The 21,907-nt window shown below is 38.8% G+C and overlaps 2 protein-coding genes across 3 annotated transcripts in view; one reads left to right on the forward strand and one right to left on the reverse strand.

Annotated features, from left to right (window-relative positions):
- LOC107698357 (heterogeneous nuclear ribonucleoprotein U-like) overlaps positions 1-7,121 on the reverse strand; it is an 11,437-nt gene extending 4,316 nt beyond the window's left edge. The window contains exons 1-11 of one of the 2 annotated variants that reach the window (XM_016499325.1): positions 6,405-7,121; positions 5,212-5,326; positions 3,474-3,547; positions 3,221-3,360; positions 3,041-3,140; positions 2,820-2,932; positions 2,460-2,723; positions 1,684-1,803; positions 1,302-1,599; positions 863-1,159; positions 534-778 (exon numbers count right to left, since the gene is read on the reverse strand). In XM_016499325.1, the coding sequence (XP_016354811.1) occupies positions 534-778; positions 863-1,159; positions 1,302-1,599; positions 1,684-1,803; positions 2,460-2,723; positions 2,820-2,932; positions 3,041-3,140; positions 3,221-3,360; positions 3,474-3,547; positions 5,212-5,326; positions 6,405-6,831 (2,193 nt within the window). In that variant the 5' untranslated portion in view covers positions 6,832-7,121. Of the gene's footprint in view, positions 1-533; positions 779-862; positions 1,160-1,301; positions 1,600-1,683; positions 1,804-2,459; positions 2,724-2,819; positions 2,933-3,040; positions 3,141-3,220; positions 3,361-3,473; positions 3,548-5,211; positions 5,327-6,377 lie in introns of both variants that reach the window. The other variant, XM_016499323.1, reaches the window with a different exon arrangement.
- Positions 7,122-7,845: 724 nt separating this feature from the next.
- The window catches only part of kif26bb (kinesin family member 26Bb), a 22,226-nt gene continuing 8,164 nt past the window's right edge, over positions 7,846-21,907 (forward strand). The window contains exons 1-10 of the mRNA XM_016499327.1: positions 7,846-8,467; positions 8,586-8,936; positions 10,811-11,185; positions 14,148-14,305; positions 14,437-14,608; positions 16,985-17,182; positions 17,508-17,601; positions 18,861-19,123; positions 20,368-20,548; positions 20,819-20,963. Of these exons, the coding sequence (XP_016354813.1) occupies positions 8,417-8,467; positions 8,586-8,936; positions 10,811-11,185; positions 14,148-14,305; positions 14,437-14,608; positions 16,985-17,182; positions 17,508-17,601; positions 18,861-19,123; positions 20,368-20,548; positions 20,819-20,963 (1,988 nt within the window). The 5' untranslated portion in view covers positions 7,846-8,416. The remainder of the gene's footprint in view (positions 8,468-8,585; positions 8,937-10,810; positions 11,186-14,147; positions 14,306-14,436; positions 14,609-16,984; positions 17,183-17,507; positions 17,602-18,860; positions 19,124-20,367; positions 20,549-20,818; positions 20,964-21,907) is intronic.

Consider the following 21,907-nt stretch of genomic DNA (forward strand, 5'->3'; position numbering starts at 1 on the left):
AATTATTTCAAAATGTTACTGTTTTTGCTGTATTTTGGATCAAATAAATGCAGGATTGGAAGAGAATTCTTTAAAAACATTAAAAATCTTACTGATCAAAAACTTTTGACTGGTAGTGTATGTTAGCCTATAGTTTGAAGTTAAAGATATTAATATTAATTAGGTGAGTCTGAGATGATTACTTGACAGTGATTTCACATTTCTTGTTTGTATGAAGGCTACAAACAAATAAAAGGTGAACATTACATTTTTTTTTATGCTGTTTTTTTTTCTTTTTTCTAAAATATGATATGGTTTTATATGAGGTGTCACAGACTTGGCAAATAAATTTTTCTCAAGTTTGTATGCACAGACATCTGTTGTGGGCGTTCTTGGCAGTTTTTACGAGGCTTTTTTTAATAGTGTTCATATCGATATCGGAATTATACCGTATCGACCGAAATGAAGAAATATATCGTGATATAAATTTTGGCCATATCGTCCAGCCCTATATTGAACAGTAGTGTACTTCGTTACAAAAGATACAAACTAACCGGCTGGAAGTGTCCTCTGTTGTTGGATCCGCCGCGGTGCATGTTACCTCTGTGTGCAGGCCCTCCACGGCCCATTGCTCTACCTCTGCCGCCTCTAATGTGCCCACCCCTGGGGCCCATTCCCCGGCTGGGCATCCCACCGGCTCCACCTCGGCTATGGAACCCTCCTCGGAAGACAGGGGGTGGCGGCGGTGGTGGCATGTAGCCACGTGGGTGACGATTAAAACCTCGATGTGGTACTGGTACTAGGAGAAAATACAAGGTATAATTCTCAGTGTATATTTACCATGACAGCTCACTAAAAAAAATGAAATTAAAAACTGGCTTACATCCTCTGAAGTTTCCACGGGCCTGAAATCCACCTCTGCCTCCACGTGGGCCTGGACCACCACCGCCTCCACGTGGGCCTGGACCACCACCCCTACCGAACTGGTTCTTAGACCCTTTGCCTCGTCCACCTCCCTTTTTGGGGGTTATGGTGCCCTGGTTTGGTTTCTTTTCGGGTGGCAAAGCACTTTTACTCTCTTCCTTGTACTGCTCCAAGAGCTTGACGGCCTCCTCCTTCTGCAGTTCCATATAGGTGACCTCTGAGAAGCAGTCTCCTACCTCTGGCAACGTGTAGATACCTGTAGAGAGGAAAAACAATATTTTGTATTCTTTGCGTTCCTACTTTGTGTGCCAGGTTAGTTTTTATTTCATTTAAACTATGCAGTTTTGGACTACAAGGAAAACTAGAAAGTGCAATGGTGAAATGACATCACGTCTTGCCTTTCATTTTCAGAACGGCATGCTCAGGTACATCTTTGCCATCGGTTTCCGCTCTCTTCTGTGCTCTCTCCTTGAAGGCCTCATCTGTTGGGAAGACCACTACAGCTTTGCGTTGGAAGCCAGCAAACAGACACATCTTCCTTCTCTGGGCCAGTGCAGACACGTTTGTCTGATCCAAGATGTAGTTTCTCTTTTTGCGGGCGGCAATTTCAATAAACTTGCCCAGGAACAAAGGAGCACGCTGAGAGATGGCTGAGAGCTTCGCTGTGTCTTTGTTTTGCCTCTTCATGCTGCCAATCTGCGAGTCCAAAAAGTGAGATTAGACAAGAAAATAAGATTCAGACATATAAGATAAAAAGTTTTAAAGAAGAATGTTTCTCACCATCATCTTCTCCAAGATGGTGTTGGTGCCGAGGACGTTGAACTTGCCAGGGTTCTCTTCAACATGTTTATTTACCCAAGCAGTTTTTCCAGATCCAGGAAGGCCGACCACGACGATCACCTTGAAACCAACATAGTGATTACAATCATGAAGACATGTTTTAAATGAAGCCTCTTATACTGACCAAGGCTGCATTTATTCGATTATACAATTTCTATTTCAAAATCTAAAGAGATTCCTGTGATGGCAAAGCAGAATTGTCAGCAGGCTTTACTCCAGTCTTCAGTGACGCATGATGCTTCAGAAATCATTCTAATATGCTGATTTGGTGCTCAGGAAACATTTTATATTATTGTTAATCAGGGTTGCCAGGTTTTCACAACAAAACCTGCCCAATTGCTACTCAAAACTAGCCCAATCTAAAAAAAAATTGCATTCCAGGGGCTAAATATCATGTTATTGAAATGAAAAACATGAAAACAACAGTGTTAAAGTAGCCCAACTCTGCGTGAAAACCACGGACTTGGCAACACTGTTGCTTAATGTTGAAAACAGTTGGTCTGTTTAACATCTTTGTGGAAAATTTTTTGCATTTTCTGATGAATATAAAGTACAAAAGAACAGCATTTATTTGAAATAGAACTTTTTCTTAAGATTATAAATTTATATTCGATAAGTACTAACTTCATAAAAAACCTTTTGAACAATAGGTTATATTCATGTTTCAATGTTTATAAAATAAAAAATAAAATAAAAAATGAAGGGGGAAAAAGTACCTCGCAATCTTTCTTGGTCTCCGGTCCCTTAGGTCCTCTGATACGCACATCCACAGGAATTTGCTGCAGGAAGGTGGAGCCCTCCACCTGAGGGAAGAATGGTGTCTCCCTCTGACCGAAATTGAACTCAACCGCACAGTTGTGGCAAAGAACATGGGGGAACAATGTTTGCCCGGCCAAGGACTCCTTATTGACCTTGAAAGCCACACCAAGGTCCTTTCCATTTTTGGAGTAGGAAATCTCCACCTCATCTGCTTCGAAATTCTATGCAAGATAAAGAAACACACCAAAGTACATAAGAATATGTAAACTAAAAGGGAAAAATACAATTATTGTGTGAGAGTGATGTAAACGACTTACAATGAAGCAGCCGATGACATCATTTTCATCAAAATTCTCCCCATAGTCTTCGGTCACAAAGTTTGAAGTCTTCTTCCCTTTGCTCGAATAAGAGTAGGAATGCTCCCCCTCACCTAAAACAGCAACAAGTCATATATGTGTTTTTAATAGATGAAATAGGGCTGTGCAATCATACACTGTGGTCACATAAGCACATGCTAATGTTAACCAACTGTGCTTACCCAGCAAAAGACTGCCATTAGCCAGGGACCAGCCAACATGGACATCATGGAAGTCCACGTTTTTGCTGTTTAAATGCTTGACTGGGATTTTCTCAGTGATCTGCAAAAGCAGGAGACAAATAATGATTCAAAATTCATCACTTTCTCATCGATTTACATGAAATATGCTGTAGTACTCACCTTCATTTCAAAGCAGGCTTTGCCTTTGTTTACGCCATAGGAGGCACGGCCACCTGCCCAAAGGTAAGCGAAACTCTCCATGGTAAGAGAGGAGGCGCTGTACCTGTCCCGGGAGACTTTGAAATTAAGGTCACAATTGTCTATGGAAACATTGAGAAAAAATATGCTCGTTAGTCCAAAAGCAACTCAATATGGTTATTAAAAGTTCACTACACTATTAGTCAACGTGCTTCTTAACACATAAAGCACTCACATGGATCCAGGCAGGCCAGAGTGTCGTCAAACTCTTCATCTTCTTCCTCAAGAGGTGGCAGAGGAGACTTGGACCTGAAATACAGTTAATAAGTCATTAATGCCATGGGTGAAGCAGGAGTGTGATGGACTGGCATGCTTCCCATGTCCAGGTGAGATCCTTCCTCATAGCCACAGCAGCGTCAACAGCAGATTTACATTACCTTACACTGGCTGCTCACAACATCTTATACTGTTCTGTGAATGCACAATTGTGAATGCAAAATTTACCATCATTGCTTACCAGTTTACCCCACGACGAAGCCTGAAAGAAAACTTGTTGGTAAAATAGAAAGCAGCAATGTTGTGCAATATGGAAAGAGTGTTGCCCTTTCCAATTTATCAGGTAATGGTCTGAAAAGGTCAAAGGGTATTTTTATATTTATATCTACATGCAGATCTTCCTGGAAAGGTCAACACAATCTAAAGTTCTTACTTCTTACTGCTGTTTCGGTCTTTACTTGCTTATACAGACTTTAGAATTTGTTCCAGATGATATTTTCTATTCAGCATAATCTCTGAAAAATAGTTTTTAGGGACATCTGGAGGTGAAATCTTGTCAAACTGTTTTCTGTAGCAAACAACAATGTCACAGATGTCATGTCCTGTAACGAGGGGGGTCGTAAACAGTCGTTTTTAGTGTAAGGGGTTGCCACCATTATTATGTTTTGTCAGGCCCCATAAATTCAAGTCAATAAACAAGTCAAGCAACGTCATTAGTAATTGGGTCAGATATTGCTACAATTTATTTGGTTCAAATAATAGCTTGGGGTTTTTATGCTCGAGATCCTCCATTAGGAATTCAGATACATTAAAAAATATATACATTTTTGTTCCATATACTAAAAGAACATAAGCAGACTGAAACTTTTTTTAAATCTAAACACTGGTTCACTATAGGCGAGCAGCACAAAAGCCAGAAAATCAAACCTAGGAAAATTACATTTATTCAATCTGCAGTTGAGCACCACACACTTATAGAGAAAGAACATGCATTAGAGATGTAAACATATTTCCATTTCCTTATGCAATGTGAAGAACTGCAAACGTTTGTACTTACCCGCTGACCACGAATGAAACAGACTTTAAAAGGAAAAGTTATTACAGTTCTTTAGTTTTTCCAAATACACAAAAAATTGTTACAATATAAAAATAAACAGTAAAATATTACATTTAACCTTTCAGAATTATACAAAGAAAAAGGAAACAAAAACCACTCAAGAAAAAAGAAAAAAAAGATACAAACGACGAAGGAACGTCTGAGGATTTAAACAACAATTTGGTTCATTACCATTACTTAACCGCCCCATTACGTCATGATACACGTTGCGATATAAACTTTACGTCGCTGGCCCTCCCCTGCCATCACAGAAGCCGCATCTCATGCTATCGTCATTGCTTTGTTCGCTGTCTGATTCGCCACACGCGCATACAGTCAGCCTGACAACAGTGTGAGAGTGTGTGTGTGTTTAACAATAACATTGTTTTTTCCATCAGAGCACTCTTTGAAGTGTAGATTCATGATCTTACTGAAAGGTGTTTTGTATTAGCCAGGAATGACCCTCAACAAAGTTTTACTTTAGTTAAGAGGTAGATGAGGGTTGTATTTTTCTAGGTAAGGCATTGGCACTTAAAGCCAATATATAATATATTAAAAGTGGCACTTCGGGGATAATGAAGGCCATTGCTCCCATCCTTACCGGGTGTATTTGCTTTCTTCAATAAATTCAAAGTAGCCCCTTCCATGTTCCTCCCGGCGTCTCTTAACACCCTTCTTATTCTTCTGATCAGCACTGATGTCTTTGTCCGCATCCCCTTTGAAAATAAAACAAACAATAATGAAATGCCCGGACGTGTTGGACCCTGGGTTTTAAGGGTGGTCCACACGACAGGAGTGCTCGGACTCTACCAGAGTTACAAAATCAACCAACCACCTCTGATCAGACAGAATATTTTGCTTGGTTATGTCATTATGGCATTCAGGATATAAACTGCAAGCACTGATCTGATTGCATAAACCAGATCAGACAAAAACGTGGGTGGTGCAATTCCTATTGATTGTGTTTTAAAGTGTCTTTCTCTAAAATGTAATGCATTCACAGTCAAAAAACAATGAGTGCTTTTTTTGTGATATATACATTTAGCCTAATGTAGCTGGCTTACCAGCCAATGCTCACATCTTTGACAACAAATAACCGGCGAACAGCATCAACACGCACTATCCTGAACTGACCTTGCACGGAAGTAGATGGCGCCTTCTAGTAACCTGAACCGAAACTAATAAATGTCCCTGTCTTTCGACGCTTTTTGTAATTTCCCTCCATCTTATAATATTCCTAACCCTATCACCCGCTGAAAATGCATTAATTTCACTGTATCCCTCACTTTTTCATTGTCTGCCGTAAGGTTTTCTGCACAGCAACTTGCGAGTCCACGCGAGGGCGACCCGCCTCAAGCATGCAGCGAGGCGATTGTCTAGCGAGCGGTTTCTGAAACTAGCTAACGTTAAACCGACCAAAAACAATGCGATAAAGAACAGAAATCCGTTAGTTGTAGATATGTATAATGTACCTTTAACCGTAAGAAAATATCAACAATAGCAACAAACTCCTAAAGACAATAGGCTCGCGCGGGTGATTAGATAATTTTTGCTAACACGGCTAAAAACAAAGAAACCTCCAAAATCTTAAACTCCAAACCACGAACTAGCGCGTAAACTCAAACCGACCGGATTAGCACGTTAGCTATCTACACAATAGCCACCGGTTAGCCGTTAGCCACATATGCTAAACGATGATCTCACCGACTTCAAACCACAAGTGAACAGGATACGTTACTCCCGGCGTTTCAACACAATAAAACTCACCCTCTAATGGATGAGATTCAGGCTCACCATCTTCATCGTCGATTTTGTCTATAATCTCATCGTCTTCGTCCTCCTCCTCCTCTTCTTCATCGAGGGCTTTGTCCATTTCCACGCCGGCGTCCCCATCCTCCTCCTCTTTGCCCATTTCGTCGTCTTGACCATCACCCCCGTCTCCATTTTGCTCCTCGGCCTCCATGCTCTCGCCCTTTGGCACTTCTTCACCCATGCCTTCTTGTTCGACCGCAACATCGACCACCTTCTTTCCCTCGGCCACCTTTTCTTCTGTTGCTTCTTCCGCGGCAGCTTCTTCCTCTTCGGCCTGGGCCTCTGCATCGAGCGCGGCCTGCAGCCGCTCCATAAGCTCGGCCTTCAATCCCTTGTCGGAGAGATTGCGCTTCTTCAGCTCGTCCTTCAACTCGTTCACCTTAAGCTTTTTTACGTTGATTTCACTCATGTTGTCGTTTCAGTGTAGATGGACTATAAAAAACTAAAAGATTCGATCGTTGGAATATTGCAATCCAGGGAGAGCCGACGGCCGCTTTGCTTCTCTGAATTGCGCACAGCCGCGGTGATTCTGCGTCTATCCACCGGCAAAACAATTCAATGGCGCCTTAGGTGCTAGACCCCTCCCAATGCAACAGCATCGAGGGAACTGGGCGTGTTCAACCGTAATGACCCTCCTAGATGCTTACGACCACAGAGACTTGGCTATTCATTTCTTCTTCTTCTTCTTCTTCTTCTTCTTCTTCTTCTTCTTCTTCTTCTTTCAGGTTTAATGGCGGTTGGCAACTCAGGCTATTCATTTTGGCTCGTGAATTCAAGATGATTTACATTGGCATTGTGAAATCCTTTAATGAGCATTAATTTAAATGCATCCACATCTAAATATCACCCTTATGAATTATATATATATTTTTTACATCTGTTTTAAAATGTGGATAATAGTTCAATAACTCCCCCCTCCCCTAGTGTTTTTCATAAGCCTCTCAATGTTTACCCTTATGCCTACAGGTTTAACAGGTTTCTTTTAGCCGGGAATGACTTTAAGGAAATAATTGTTCATTATTATTAAGAATAATAATTGTTGGCTATGCAAAAAATGTAAAATCAAAGTGTTTAGTTGAATAGTCATATATATGTTCAAATATGATGCTGCATGTATGTATGACAATCAATAGTTTTTCAATAATTAGTAACCCCCTCCCCATCTTTTGCTCCATGTTGGGGGGCCTTTTAGCTCAAATGTGGAGTAAAAGACCCCCAACATAAGGCAAAAAGGGGGATAAGGCTTTAATTGTTGAAAAACGATTGATTAATGCACCTTTAACAAAACAGAAAAAGTATTTTATCTCAGAATACACAACACATCCTAATAGCTACACGATTATATTTTTTTCATTATACAAATACTTAAAAAAACACTAATTTCCAAACTTTGCAGTGTCTTATAGGCTATAAATCAGCATGTGGGCAGCACTGCCGTTTGCAGATTTAAATGTTAGTCGATGGGTGGCGCTATCTCATGATCAATCTCACTATATGGTAACCACAACAGTGTTTGTGATCTCAATTCCTTAGAGCAATGTCAAGTGGGTGGTACTACTGTACCGGAGAACAAAAAAGATGAAGACATAATGCAACAACAACCCAAGGATGAATAGGCTATAAAAATCTTTTTTTTTTCCATCATATATGCCTTGCTTGCACAGTTTCCCTACAGAATAAAGTTCAAAATGGGCATTAAAAACAACGGCAACTTACAGAACAGCTCGCGAGGGATGATTTAATTCAATGACTTTTTGCATTTGCGTAAACAAAAATCAAATATTCACTTTTACTCACCGGAGTTATCCAAGAACATAAAAGCACGGTACGCGAAATCACAGCATGCGCTACGAGGACAACGCGTCTCTTTCTTTTCGAAGTAAAGTCATCTTTTTTGCGTGAAACATTTATTTATTTTTTTTTAAGCGATTGGAAACTTGTTGTGGAGGACGCGTTGAGATAACGAATTTATTGAGCGTCTATTCATTCAGAATATGAAGAATCAAACAGGATACTGTGAAACAACAGGCAGTGAGCGGTTCATGGTAAGTAGGTGACTAAGTACTTCTGTATGACTGTAAGTAATATGCATCATTTGTTAGCTCAGTTATATTCCATTATAACGAAACATAGTGTTGAATATAGGCGGTTTACGGTTCACAGATGAGCAACGTCAAAATGGGTCCCGTGTTCAAGGGTCACGCAGCGGCAGCGCAGAAGGAGCGTCTCCCGCCCGAAGGCGCTGGCTCTTCAGCATATGATTCTCATGCAGCACCTTGGACAGGGTTCGCAAGCTCCTTCCCGACACCCCTCACTAACTCTCTCCTACGGTCAAAATGGTCCAAAGAATCGTTAAACGGTTACCCCCCTGAATACAACTCCATCAAGTCCACCGGGATGAAAAGAGAAATGTTATTCGACACCGGACATTTGTGCAAAAAGTGCATCTCTCATTTCAACGTCTTCAAAAGGGAAGCGTTAAAACAAGTAACTGACGAAAATCTTTCTACTAAAGTAAGTATATTCCTTGTATCATCTATTTGCATACATTTAGAAATGATTATCATGCATTTTCTTGGGTGGTGTTTAGTGGACTGCTGCATTCATGTCCACCCCATCAGCCACAGTCTGTCTCATATTTCAATTATATATGAGGCGCATGCTTTTTTCCCCCTTCCCCTGAAACGAATTTAAATCGATTAGCTTTTGCAGTTGGTCTGTGATTCATGTGACACTCGTCTAGCCTTGATTACACTAGAATATGGGGTATAATGGGTGGGATATGAAAACTCAGTTCCTACTGAGAACAATAAAGTAAATGGCACTATAATGTGATCAGCTGAGACAGAGATGCATTTGTGGATGGCATGTTTCTCAGTATTTGGTGGTGGGAAAAAAGAGGTTAGTGGATCATAGTTGATTTTTTTAGTAAACTCAAAATCTTTGGCTTTTTTCCCCATAATATTTTAGATGGATTGAGAAATTACTTTAAGATAAAGATAGGATGGGATTATCAGGGCTATTATAGTCAACTAAAACTAAAACTAATATTAAAACCATAAAAAACTATTTTGTTGCTGAAATCAAATGAAATATCAAATAAATTTTATTTTATAGTTGCCACGCGCGCGCACACACACACACACACACACACACACACGCACACGCACACACACACACACATATATATAGCTATAAATTACAAAAACACAACAAAACTTTTACTGATATTAAAATTAAATGGAAAGTATAAAAATGAAAACAAAATATTAATGATGTCAGTGATCCTAAAACAACACTGAGTATTTATCATGTCACCAAAAAAAATTGTGGTTTAAAAATCATGTTAAAGGGGTCATATGATGCAATTTCAATTTTTCCTTTCTCTTTGGAGTGTTACAAGCTCTTGGTGCATAAAGAAGATCTGTAAAGTTGCAAAGACTAAAGTCTCAAATCCAAAGAGATATTCTTTATAAAAGTTAAGAGTCAACCATGGCTACCTAAAACGGCTCGTTCTAACATGCCCCCACATAGTGTTGTCAAAAGACCCGGTATTTCGGTACCAAGTCGGTACTAAAAAAATGAAAACGTTACGGTACCAGGTTTTTTTAAGTACCGGTGGTACCGAGTACCCGGTCAACCCGGTTCTTATGTGGTTGCCGCAAGCCCGCCCGCCGCGCCATTCTCAAGCCCACCCACCTCTGCTCACTCAATCCGGCCTCCGCATACCCTAGACCGCAGCTCACTCAAGGCCGCGGTTTGTGACGCTGTTTCGTTGTGAAAGCAAAACTACTTTGTTTGGCCTTTCAAAAGAGGACACGACTAGACATCAGTGGTTAAAGTCCCCATGAAATCAAAATTTAAGTTTTTTGGGTGTTAGTATCAATATGTTAGTCTTAAGGTTATCTATAAGGCAGTGTGCTCCAAAATTTCAGTTAAAATGACGTCAACACATAGAGTAACGCTGCGGTATGTGCGGAATACGCCAAAAAATTCCGAAGAAGAAGAGTAACGCTGCATGTTTCTAAGCATTTCAGGGGACCTTTAAGTTGTATTTACAACACTGTTCCAGAACAGTTTAACCCAAATATTCAGATGTGTCCAGCGCATTTTATGGAGGACTGTTTCCTGATCCTGGTAGAGTAGACTACAATGCCGGCTGTTCTGACTCACAGACTGTAAACTGTATGGGGAAAATAATGTGTTTTTTGAACCTTAAACCGCATAAACACATTTCATTACACCAAATACACCAAATAATGTTCTTTTTAGCAGCATCATATGACCCCTTTAAAAGATTTCTTTAATATATGTAATTATCAACACAGTTTCTGATATGTTCTGATGCGTTAACAGTCACCAACAACATTTTTCTTTCTGTGCCTCAGGATCCCAAAGTCTTCATTCATCTTTATGAGAGCATGAAACCACCTGCTAGTACTGTAGAAGCCTGGGGCAATGCGGATGGATGCTGTGGCGTCTGCTCCACTCACTTTAGCCAGCTGAAGCAGGAGGCTATCCGCACGATCCTCACCCAGGACCGGGCCATATGGGCTCCACCTACCACTGCCAACATCCCATCCACAAGCCTAGACTCAGGCTCACAAACGCTCCCCAGAACCTCAAGCCACCGATCTGTTGTCTCAGACCCCCATCAGAGGAAAAGCAATGCAGCACCGGATTACTGGATTAAAGGACGTCAGCATTTGGAGGCCCTGTGGCCCCTGTCCTCATGCAAAGGAAGCAATTCAATGTCTCAAAAGGTAGGGCAACTTTTTATTTAAATTTTTAAATGTATTTATTGCTGTATGCATTGCTGTTGTTCACGCTAACACTTTAGGTCTAAAGGGTTGGTTAAGCCAAAATTAAAATTATTTAATCACCTTCATGTCATTCTAAGCTCATATTACTTTCTTACTTGTGTGGAATACAAAAGACGATTTAAAGTGTTTTTGTCCATAAAATTAAAATTAGTTGGGTTCAGTGTTGTTTTGGACCCCATTGACTTCTTCAAATTATATTCGTTTGTGTTCCACAGAATAAAGACAATTATACAAGTTTGATATGTCATGACGGTGAATAAATGATGATAGAATTTTTGGGTGAACTATCACTTTAATATAATACTAAACATACATTACCATTGAAAAGTTTTTTTGGTCAAGAAATTAACACATTTATTCAGCAAGGACATTAATTTGATAAAATTGAGTGTAAAGACTTTTGCATTGTAACAAAAGATTTCTATTTCAAATTAATGTTGTTCTTTTGAAATCTCTATTCATCAAAGACTCTTTAAATAATGTTTCATGGTTTTCACAAAAATAATAAGCAGCACAAACTTTCAGAATTGGTATTAATAAGAAATCTTTCTTGAACACTAATTCAGCATATTAAATCGATTTCTGAATGATCACGTGACACTGAAGACTGGAGTAATGGATACTGAAAAATACAATCACAGTAACAAATTACATTTGAAAGAAAAGTTATTTTAAAATGCAATAATATTTAAAAATATTCGTACCATATTTTTAATATCAAATAAATGCAGCCTTGGTGAGCAGAAGACACTTATTTTAAAAACATGATAAAGTCTTACAGTCTTTCCAAATAATTGTAGCAAAGAAAGAAGCACTCTGCTGTTCATATTTTATGTCCAGTACATCATCCATGTGCATAATGTAAGAGTATAGAAATGAAATATGCATAGCTATGTCTGCTCACCAGGACACACCAGGACACATGCATGTCGTCTTATGATACACAACCCTCTAGTCGGCCTTGATTAGATCTAGAAGCAGATGATACAGGATTTTTTCTGGTTAATGGTTAAACCCACATTTTATCCAAGCCACAGAGAAGCCTGTCAGAAAAAAAAGAAGCTTGATCAATATCGCTGTAATATTTAATGACCAGTGAAATATTCATACACAGCGCTCGTAAATACAGATGAAATGAGAACACATTATGGAAGTGAAGCAGAGAGTGAACGTCTCAGACAGCTCCATCAGCACTCGGTACCTGATCTTTATATGACGCTGACCGAGAGCATGATGGCAGACCGAGTCCATTAGCCCAGCTCCATTTCATTACACAAACATCCAAGGTGGACTCACTCAGTCCTTGAAGTGGAATTTAAAAACAAAAAAAGATTAATGCATGGAGTAAAAGCAGAAGAGATGCATTTTGTAGGCTTGTATTTGAAATAGCAAACACAGATAGATAAGCATGGAAAGCATAACGGCAAAAAAAAAGAAAAAGATGTGCACATAATTAAATCTTAGATTCTCTCTGGAGGACAGAGAAGTGAGAGAAAGAAAGCAGAGATGGAGAAGAAAATAACAGTAGATCCAATATTGCTATCTCTGCCCAAGGGTTGCTCCCAGCGCTAATTGGCGATACATTCTGCCAATGAAGGGGAGCAAAGAGGGGGCTCCTATTTCGCATGGCTGGATTGAAGCATTGATGAGACATAAAGGCAGGGAGTGACTCTAGATATGCAGATGACTGCAGGCAAGCGATGGTTTTCTTGAACAGAGGCAAAGAAATACAGTCTGAATATTTTTATTCTGCCGAGAAGAGGTTAGATTTTGGGCTGAAGTATGACTCGTCCCGTCAGCGCCTGCAGCCTCAGGCATTCGTTGCCTTATGCTGAGATACATATAAAGAGGTTCATGACTTCATCTGTACATATGACTCAGCTTGTAGTGGCATTCACTAATAATAGTGTCTGACTGCAGTGCATTAAACACACTCATGTTCAGGGTGTAGTGTTGACACTGGCATATTTGTTAAATCAATGTCCGAAAGACATTCAGTTAAAATTCATCGAACTAAATAAACATATTGCCTGTCCAATTTAGTGTATCAAAGGAATAGTTCATCCAAAAATTAACATTTGCTGAAACCTGAGGCCATCCAAGATGTTGATGAGTTTGTTTCTTCATCGGAACAGATTTGGAGAAATGTAGTATTACATCACTTGCTCAACAATGGGTCCTCTGCAGTGAATGGGTGCCGTCAGAATGAGAGTCCAAACAGCTCATAAAAGCATCACAGTAATCCAAATGAATTCAGTCCATCAATTAACGTCTTGTGAAAATCTGTGTTTGTAATAAACAAATTCATCAAAAAGAGGTTTTTAACTTCAAACCACTGCTTCTAGTTAAAATGTGAGTTCTCTATCCTTAATATTGCTTTCTCCAGTGAAAAAGCTGTGTTGTCTGAATCAGGAGAGAATGCAGATTAAGCACATTTACAATCAAAAACAATTCTGAATAAAAATATGTGATGTGAGAGGACAACAGGTGATGGACTTTTTACTGAAGGAAGCGTTCTTATGGATTAGGAAACTTATTTTGGCCAGAAGTGATGGTTTAAACGCCTTAATTATGGATTTGTTTCTTACAAACACACAGCTTTTCACTTAACAAGATATTAATTGATGGACTGGAGTTGTGTGAGTTACTTGTGGATTATTGTGATGTTTTTATCAGCTGTTCGAACTCTCATTCTGACGGCACCCATTCACTGCAGAGGACCCATTGTTGAGCAAGTCATGTAATGCTAAATTTCTCCAAATCTGTTCCGATGAAGAAACAAACTCATCAACATCTTGGCTGGCCTGAGGGTGAAAAAAAAGTCAGTAAATTTTTATTTGCGGGTCAACTATTCCTTTAATTACTGAGCTTGACTATATCAGTGAAGATAAATCTTTCTCAGTCCTCCCAGAGTCCTTTGCATGCAGGGAAGGTGAATGAAAAGGAGAATGTAACCTCTACAGCACTATGCAACTACGGCGCCACACAGCCGACGCGTTCTTCCAGTATGTCCTCTCTGCTCCCTGCAGGAACATCTGCTGCCTTGTCTTTCTTTGTCAGGTAAGAGGTGCTGACCAGAAAATGAAAAAGAACTAAAATAACTAAAGGTGTGTGTTGTAGAAAAGAAAGAAATGCTTTTGTCATGTGCATGCATCTAAGTTAAACTCTGTCAAATCACTGAACTTCCATAGGGCAGCACAGAAGTTGAACGTAATGGTTAGAAGAGGAAGGCACTTCTCAGAGAGCAGTGCTTCCCAACGCATGACAAACTTCAATAGTCTTCTGCAGAAATCTCCTCCTCTAGCACCAGCAAACATTTTTCAAGCTGCTAGTAAGAGCAAGGAAACACCTGGGATGGGAAAGGTATGGCTTAAATGTTTACAAATGTTAATTGATGAATGTTTGCTACCTAACACCACCAAAATGTATGGATGCTTCTATTATTACGTGATATTGTACTGTTAGATAATAGGAGTTGTTAATTTGCTTTTCAATTTGTAATAGACAGAATTTAGATTGTTTTTCTTTAAGGTGCACTCAGTAAATTGGTTTATGTTCTGCTGTTATGTAATAGTTAGTTTTGTTAAGTTTTCAGTTACTGATTGTAGAAATATGCATGCATGATAAAGAGATTGTAGAAATATGGAAGAGTAAAGGTTTGTAAGTTTAAAGTAAAAGTTAAAACACATTGCGGGAAATAAAGAAATTGTGAGATATAAACTAAAGTCACATTATAAAATATTTTGTCTGATTATGAGAGATAAGTTACTAATTGTGAGAAATAATGAGTAAGATGTCAGAATTACACTACCATGGAAATGTTTTGGGGTTGGTAAGATTTTGTAAGGGGTCATATGACGTTGCTAAAAAGAACATTATTTTGTGTATTTGGTGTAATGAAGTTAAACTCTGTCAAATCACTGAACTTCCATAGGGCAGCACAGAAGTTGAACGTAATGGTTAGAAGAGGAAGGCACTTCTCAGAGAGCAGTGCTTCCCAACGCATGACAAACTTCAATAGTCTTCTGCAGAAATCTCCTCCTCTAGCACCAGCAAACATTTTTCAAGCTGCTAGTAAGAGCAAGGAAACACCTGGGATGGGAAAGGTATGGCTTAAATGTTTACAAATGTTAATTGATGAATGTTTGCTACCTAACACCACCAAAATGTATGGATGCTTCTATTATTACGTGATATTGTACTGTTAGATACTTGTACTGTTTTCCACATATTTTACATTATTGTTGCTCCTCTATGCCCCACCTTTCTGAAACGCGTCGATTTTTACAAAGCTCATCGTTCTGAAAAGCGAGGTGTGCTCTGATTGGCCAGCTATCCAGTGCGTTGTGATTGGCCGAATACCTCAAGTGTGTGACGGAAATGTTATGCCCCTTACTATACTGTGATGCCGTTACAATTTAAAGTATCTGTTTTCTATTTTAATATATTATAAAATGTTTTAGTTTTTTTGTTTTTTGATGGCAAAGCTGCATTTTCCACAGCCATTACTCATGTCTTCAGTTTCACATGATCCTGTAAATGTAATATGCTCTTTTCTTATTATCAATGTTTAAAACATTGTGCCACTTACATCAGTTTCACATGATCCTGTAAATGTAATATGCTCTTTTCTTATTATCAATGTTTAAAACATTGTGCCACTTAATATTTTTTTAACCATGATACATTTTTAGGATTATTCAATGGAAAAATGTTCCTTCCTTGCATACCACACCTCTGATCAGATGATTTAGATGCCATTCAGTCTGTCCTTGAGATGTGGCTGCTTTCTAGCTGCCTCACAGTTTAGAGAAGCTGCTCATACTGTAACCTCTGAATGTGATGTTAATGGCCTTCCCATTCCATCGCACCACCTCCTTGAGGAAGGGAAATCAATTTAGTTTAATTGTAGCTTGCCCTGACTTCACTCTCCACGGTTCACGCTGATGGGACTCGTCTTGAGTTTCAAATTATATCGCTCTCAGGGTAGCACCTGGTAGCTAGAACGCACTCAGCACTGCACATCCAGCAACTGTAGCAGAGATAATGGATTCTTAAATAATTCATTTGGTGTAAATATGATTTGACAGACTCAGGACAGAGAAGATAATATCACTGGACAAATGCATTAGATATCAGAAAAATCATTAACCTAAACCCGGTTTAGATGTGTGTTCAGTGACATCATGTTTATTGAAAGTGGGATATTTTAAGTTTTAAATATTACCGTTATGGTTATAGTTACAGGAACATGTTTTGTCACAGTAAAAGTCTGGTACTCTGCAATATATACTGTATAGGTAGTATTAAAGGGGTCATATGATGCTTTTTTAAAGATCATTATTTTGTGTTTCTCTCTCTCCCTCTCTCTCTCTCTCTCTCGAGCTCGCGCACACACACACACGATGTGCAAAACTCCGCATTTGAACAGTCAATAGCAAATACTTAAACTAAAACATTCACCATCCTCATTATAACCACTGCATTAGCAGAGATTTCAATGTTGACCACAATGGTTTGGCTTTCACCGGTCCCATCCTCTAATGTAAGACTTAACTAACCCCTAAGCTAAAATACATAATAATAATAATGTAAATAAATAAATATAAGGTTTCAATATAATTTAACCTTATATTTGGAGCAAGCAATACATTAAAAAAAAAAATTATACTTTTTTTTATTTATTTATATGTAATATCCAATTAGTATATTGTTTTGGGTTTGTTCCCCCAATTCTAGGTCAAAGTGATGCTGCGAGTGTGTTCGGTTCCTGTGTCTGAGCCATCTCAGTCCTACTCTTTCAAACTGGACCTGCAAAAGAAACAGATCACAGTGCTGAATGTACCCACCTTCAACCCTCAGAGACAGACTGCTGGAACTACAGTCTCCTCAAAGACCTTCACCTTTGATGCTGCCTTTGGCCCTGAATCAACCCAGGTCAGGGCCACTGCTTTGTTATTTCTGTTTTATGATATGAAAACTGATATGTCTACTGTCTGGAGCCCATCTGAGCCAAACATCTGCAACACTCTCAGATTTGGTCACTTGAGTGCAGATATCCAATATCTGGATATTCTTATCCAGTACAATCAACTGAGCAGTGTTAGATGCACATTTGGGTAAATAATTCCACATCCCAAGAGACAGATTCCATGTGAAAGGTCCTTGAATTGTTCATGTAATTTATGTACAGATGACAAATGATGAAACAGTGTTGTCATAAAAAATAGAAAAAAAAACCAGTTGAAATATTATTTTTCAGGCAGAAGTTTGTGAGAACAGCTTGTGTGAAGTGCTGCAGTGTGTGCTTGCAGGAGCTGATGGTTGTATCCTAAGCTTTGGACAAACCAATGTGGGTAAGTGAGTGATATTAAAATATTTTTTAAACCTGTAAAGTGTGACATATGAAATAAAGGTCAGGGTTTTTGTTTTTTTTAATGGAAAAGTTTACTGAACAAAATATAATTGAAAATCTTGCATTTGTGTTTTATGTTTTGTATCACATTTGATAAGTCAGATTTTTATGGCTCATATATTATGATGTAGTGAGAATATGGTGTTCACACTTGGAAAAAAAAATGGATTAACACCTCAGTTTTATTCAGGACATAAAATGCTGTTGGTGTTATCTATATGGCCAAAAAGCGAGATGAAATTCTGATAGCTTGTAACGTAAATCAGTTAGATTTGTGTTGTAGACTACTTCCATAAAATGCAATATCAGCTCTATATTCTCCAATAATATGTAGTAGAATGATATATGATAGGATGCTTAGTTTTTTGTTCAGTGCTCTGTAGTTTTAATTGTAGGATTGTTATTCTTAGCAAAAAAGGTAAATGCAACTATTTTTTGCAGTTGCAAATTAATATCTTTCAAGTACAACTTTATATATCTCACAATGTAGCTTAATATCTTGCAATATTATATTAAATCTAACAATTGTAAACCTTATTTCTCATATTTGCATCTTCTTGAAGCACAGTGTGACCGTATATGCTGCAGCATGACTTTTTCTCATTTTAAACCTCATCTCACAATTATCTTTTCATTTTTTACTCTGAGGCAAACAGGCTTCCGTATAGCTCTGCGTCCAATAGCGTTGACACAAAAAGGTTCAGATTCACATGTTTTTTTTACCACTGTGTGCGACTTGCGGAGCCTCTCAATGAATGTGGATCAAATGTAGAGGCTACATAGTGGGTCATCACAGGCCATTTACCTTTAAGGTTATTAATTGTTATCTACCCAAAATCATGACAACAGTCTCTACATGGCATTTGGAGTATGACATCATTCTCTATTAGCTAGATTGAATTACCCGGTCTCCATCTTGGCCCTTGGCTCCCAGCCAGACATCATAAATCTTTTAAACCGGCCCATGCTTGACTGCCAGTAAAGTGCTTTACATTTAATTGGTCGTGACATTGCCACAACGCATTTTACACCCCAGTTTGTAAAGCCATTCACCACGTATTTAAGCATATTTCAGTCTGTGGATTTTTGTCATTCTGAAAGATGATTTATTCTGCAAAACCCTTATGAGGGGATTTTCCGCCTAATGGTGATCTGTTATAAAAAAAGTGGCTTTCTCACTTTCTTTCTTTTGGTTTACAGGAATGTCTTACACAATGATTGGCCACGATGGTTGCACTCAAAGCCTTGGAGTCATTCCTTGTGCTATATCTTGGCTTTTCAAGCTCATTACCAGGAAGAAAGACAAGACATGGGCAAACATCTCAGTTTCTGTGTCAGCTGTAGAGGTCTGTGGGGAAAACAATGGCATCAGGGATTTACTCACTGATGTTGACATGGGCAACTGCAAGGAGACCTATAAACCAGATGCTTACCTCAAAGAGGACCCCGTCTGTGGAGTACAAGCAAGTGTTGATCACACTTCCTTTGTTCTAATATCTAGACTTTCATTTATTTTTAAAGGGGTCATATGACGTTGCTAAAAAGAACATTATTTTGTGTATTTGATGCAATGCAATGTGTTTATGCGGTTTAAGGTTCAAAAAACACATTATTTTCCATATAATGAGGCCAATCAAAGTAGTTTCGCTTTCACAACGAAAAACACAGTGACTCCACAACATGGCAGCGGCGGCAACAGCAAGAATGAAAGTTACGCCTTCTTTCTTTGCGTGAACATTTGGACGGCGTTATGCAAATCTTCCCACTTCGTGACGTGGACATGTGGGGGCGTGTTAGAATGAGCCGTTTTAGGTAGGAGTGGTTGACTCTTAACTTTTATAAAGAATATCTCTTTGGATTTGAGACTTTAGTCTTTGTCTTTATGCACCAAGAGCTTGTAACACTCCAAAGAGAAAGGAAAAATTGAAATCGCATCATATGACCCCTTTAATTTCCATTTATTTGTCAGCGCTTTGTGCATATTGGGCACAAATGCATTGAAAATTTCCCTATAATATAATATAGTTGGATGGTGGGAAATCCGAATTTTAATTCAGGCATATGCAGCCGCATTCATGTGGCATTTAAAGAAATATTCCAGGTACAGTACAAGTTAAGCACAATCCACAGCAATTGTGGCATAATGCTGATGACTCATCAATCTAACCAAGTTTTCTTTAAAAAGTATAAGTTAGACACTTGTTATTGAAGTGAACGGGGTCCATTTTCATAATTTTTATAGTTATTGTATGTTTATGGTGGGCAGTTGTCAAGTCAATTGAAAAATTATATGTAATACAGAATAGGTTAAATAAAATTACATTAACACATATTGTTTGCATTTTATGGCTATACTATTGAAACAATGATTATTTTAATGTTTGTGGATTGCTTTATTCACTTAAGTGCCTCAATGTAACCCTAATTTTTGCTTTTTATAAAGAAAAGGAGAGTTAAGTGCAAATGATTTTTGTAGTAATCTAATCAACATGATGCCACAAATGTTGTTGATTGAGCTTAACGTATACTGAACATGGAATATTCCTTAAAACAACATTTTGCATGACATTTATAACCCTTTGCATGGTGTATTATCAATATTCATGAGCAATCAATACAAATGTAATACATACTCATTGATATGTTAATTGAGACATTCCCATTTACTTGAGAGTCTCATTATTAGATTTTGTTATCTTGATCTCAGCTCTGCAACCACAGTGTACTAAATGCTCCAACTCCAGAAAGAGCAGCTTTCCTACTAGATGCAGCTCTTGCATCTCGCAGTGGGATGGTGGACAGTGGAGGGAGACCACCACATTGTTGTCACATGTTCTTCACCCTGCATGTTCACCAACAGCACATAGGAAGCAGCACCAAATCTGGGAGTGAGTTCAGTTGCCTTTTCATGACTCTAATATAGAGATGTATATGAGTAGATTCTCAGTACAGATCTTAAAATAAACAAAGGCCAATTAGATGACATTTCTCACACAATACTGATCCAGGAGATTGAAATTTCATACTTGTTTCTGTTTTTAGCATATTAAAAAAAAGACTCTTTTACATATATGATATGACCTTTTTCTTAAAATTGTTTGTTTCTTTAGTGTTATTTTTGAAATTTCTGGTGTTATTAAAATATATACTTTCCTCAGTGAATGTGGATCAAAGCAAGCTGAGCCTGATCGATTTAGGGAGCTGTGTGGGGGAGAGGGAAGGAAGCAACTGTGGAGTCTGCCTCGCTGAGCTTGGAAACTTTATCACAGCCAATCTCAACAGACATAATCACGTCCCTAATAGGTATGTCTATGTATGTCTGTATTATAAAAGTAGGAAACTACTAATAGTATATGAACATAAAGCACAGTGATTTAATTAAAGGAATAGTTTCCCTCAAAAATAAAAATTACCCCATGATTAACTCACCCTCAAGCCATCCTAGGTGTATGTGACTTTCTTCTTTTAGTTGAATACAATCGGAGTTAGATTAAAAAATGTCTTTGCTCTTCCAGGCTTTATAATGGCAGTGAATAGTGGTCAAGTTTTTTTTACCAAAATAAAGTGCTTAAAGCTGCAGTCTGTAACTTTTGGCGCTCTAGCGGTTAATAAACAGAACTGAGTGCGTCTTGCGGAAGAACCGAGCGGCAACCTCCCGCTGTCTCTTGTGAAGCCAACACGGAAGTGACTTAAACTGAAATTCGTCAACTGGCCGCTAGAGGCTGGCTGCAAAAGGGAGTCAATCCCATAGACTCCCCATGTTAAAATGCCCAACTTTACAGCAGAAAAAAACATGTTTACAGCCTGGTTCAAAAAATTATTTTGGTCTATATAGCTAATTTTGCCCTTCATGACAACTGTGAGGGGGGTGAATTTTTTTATAACTCATCCGTTTAAATTATATTAAGCCTTAAATTTCTGCATAATTAAGGGCGTGGCCACTTGAGTGACAGGTGGATTGCCGCTGCGGACACTGCCGTCGAGCTAGGTGGGCGTGGTTTCAGCAGCCAGCTCCCGCGTCTTTGCCCATTTTCGATTATCCGGGAGTGACGCGCGGTGACGCGCTGCCAAGATGGCGACGGCTGGCTCTGCCTACTTTAGGCTTCAAAACGCTCGTCGGAAGTCTACGGGTTACGTCACGGACACTACGTCCATGTTTTTATACAGTCTATGGTTATAACACGTGTTTGCAGCGTTGAGCAATGCAGTGCTGAAATTTGCGTGCTCACGAATCCTCTCATTATAAG

The sequence above is a fragment of the Sinocyclocheilus anshuiensis genome, unplaced genomic scaffold, assembly GCF_001515605.1.
Source record: "Sinocyclocheilus anshuiensis isolate Anshui unplaced genomic scaffold, SAMN03320099.WGS_v1.1 scaffold1746, whole genome shotgun sequence".
Lineage (NCBI taxonomy): Eukaryota > Metazoa > Chordata > Actinopteri > Cypriniformes > Cyprinidae > Sinocyclocheilus > Sinocyclocheilus anshuiensis.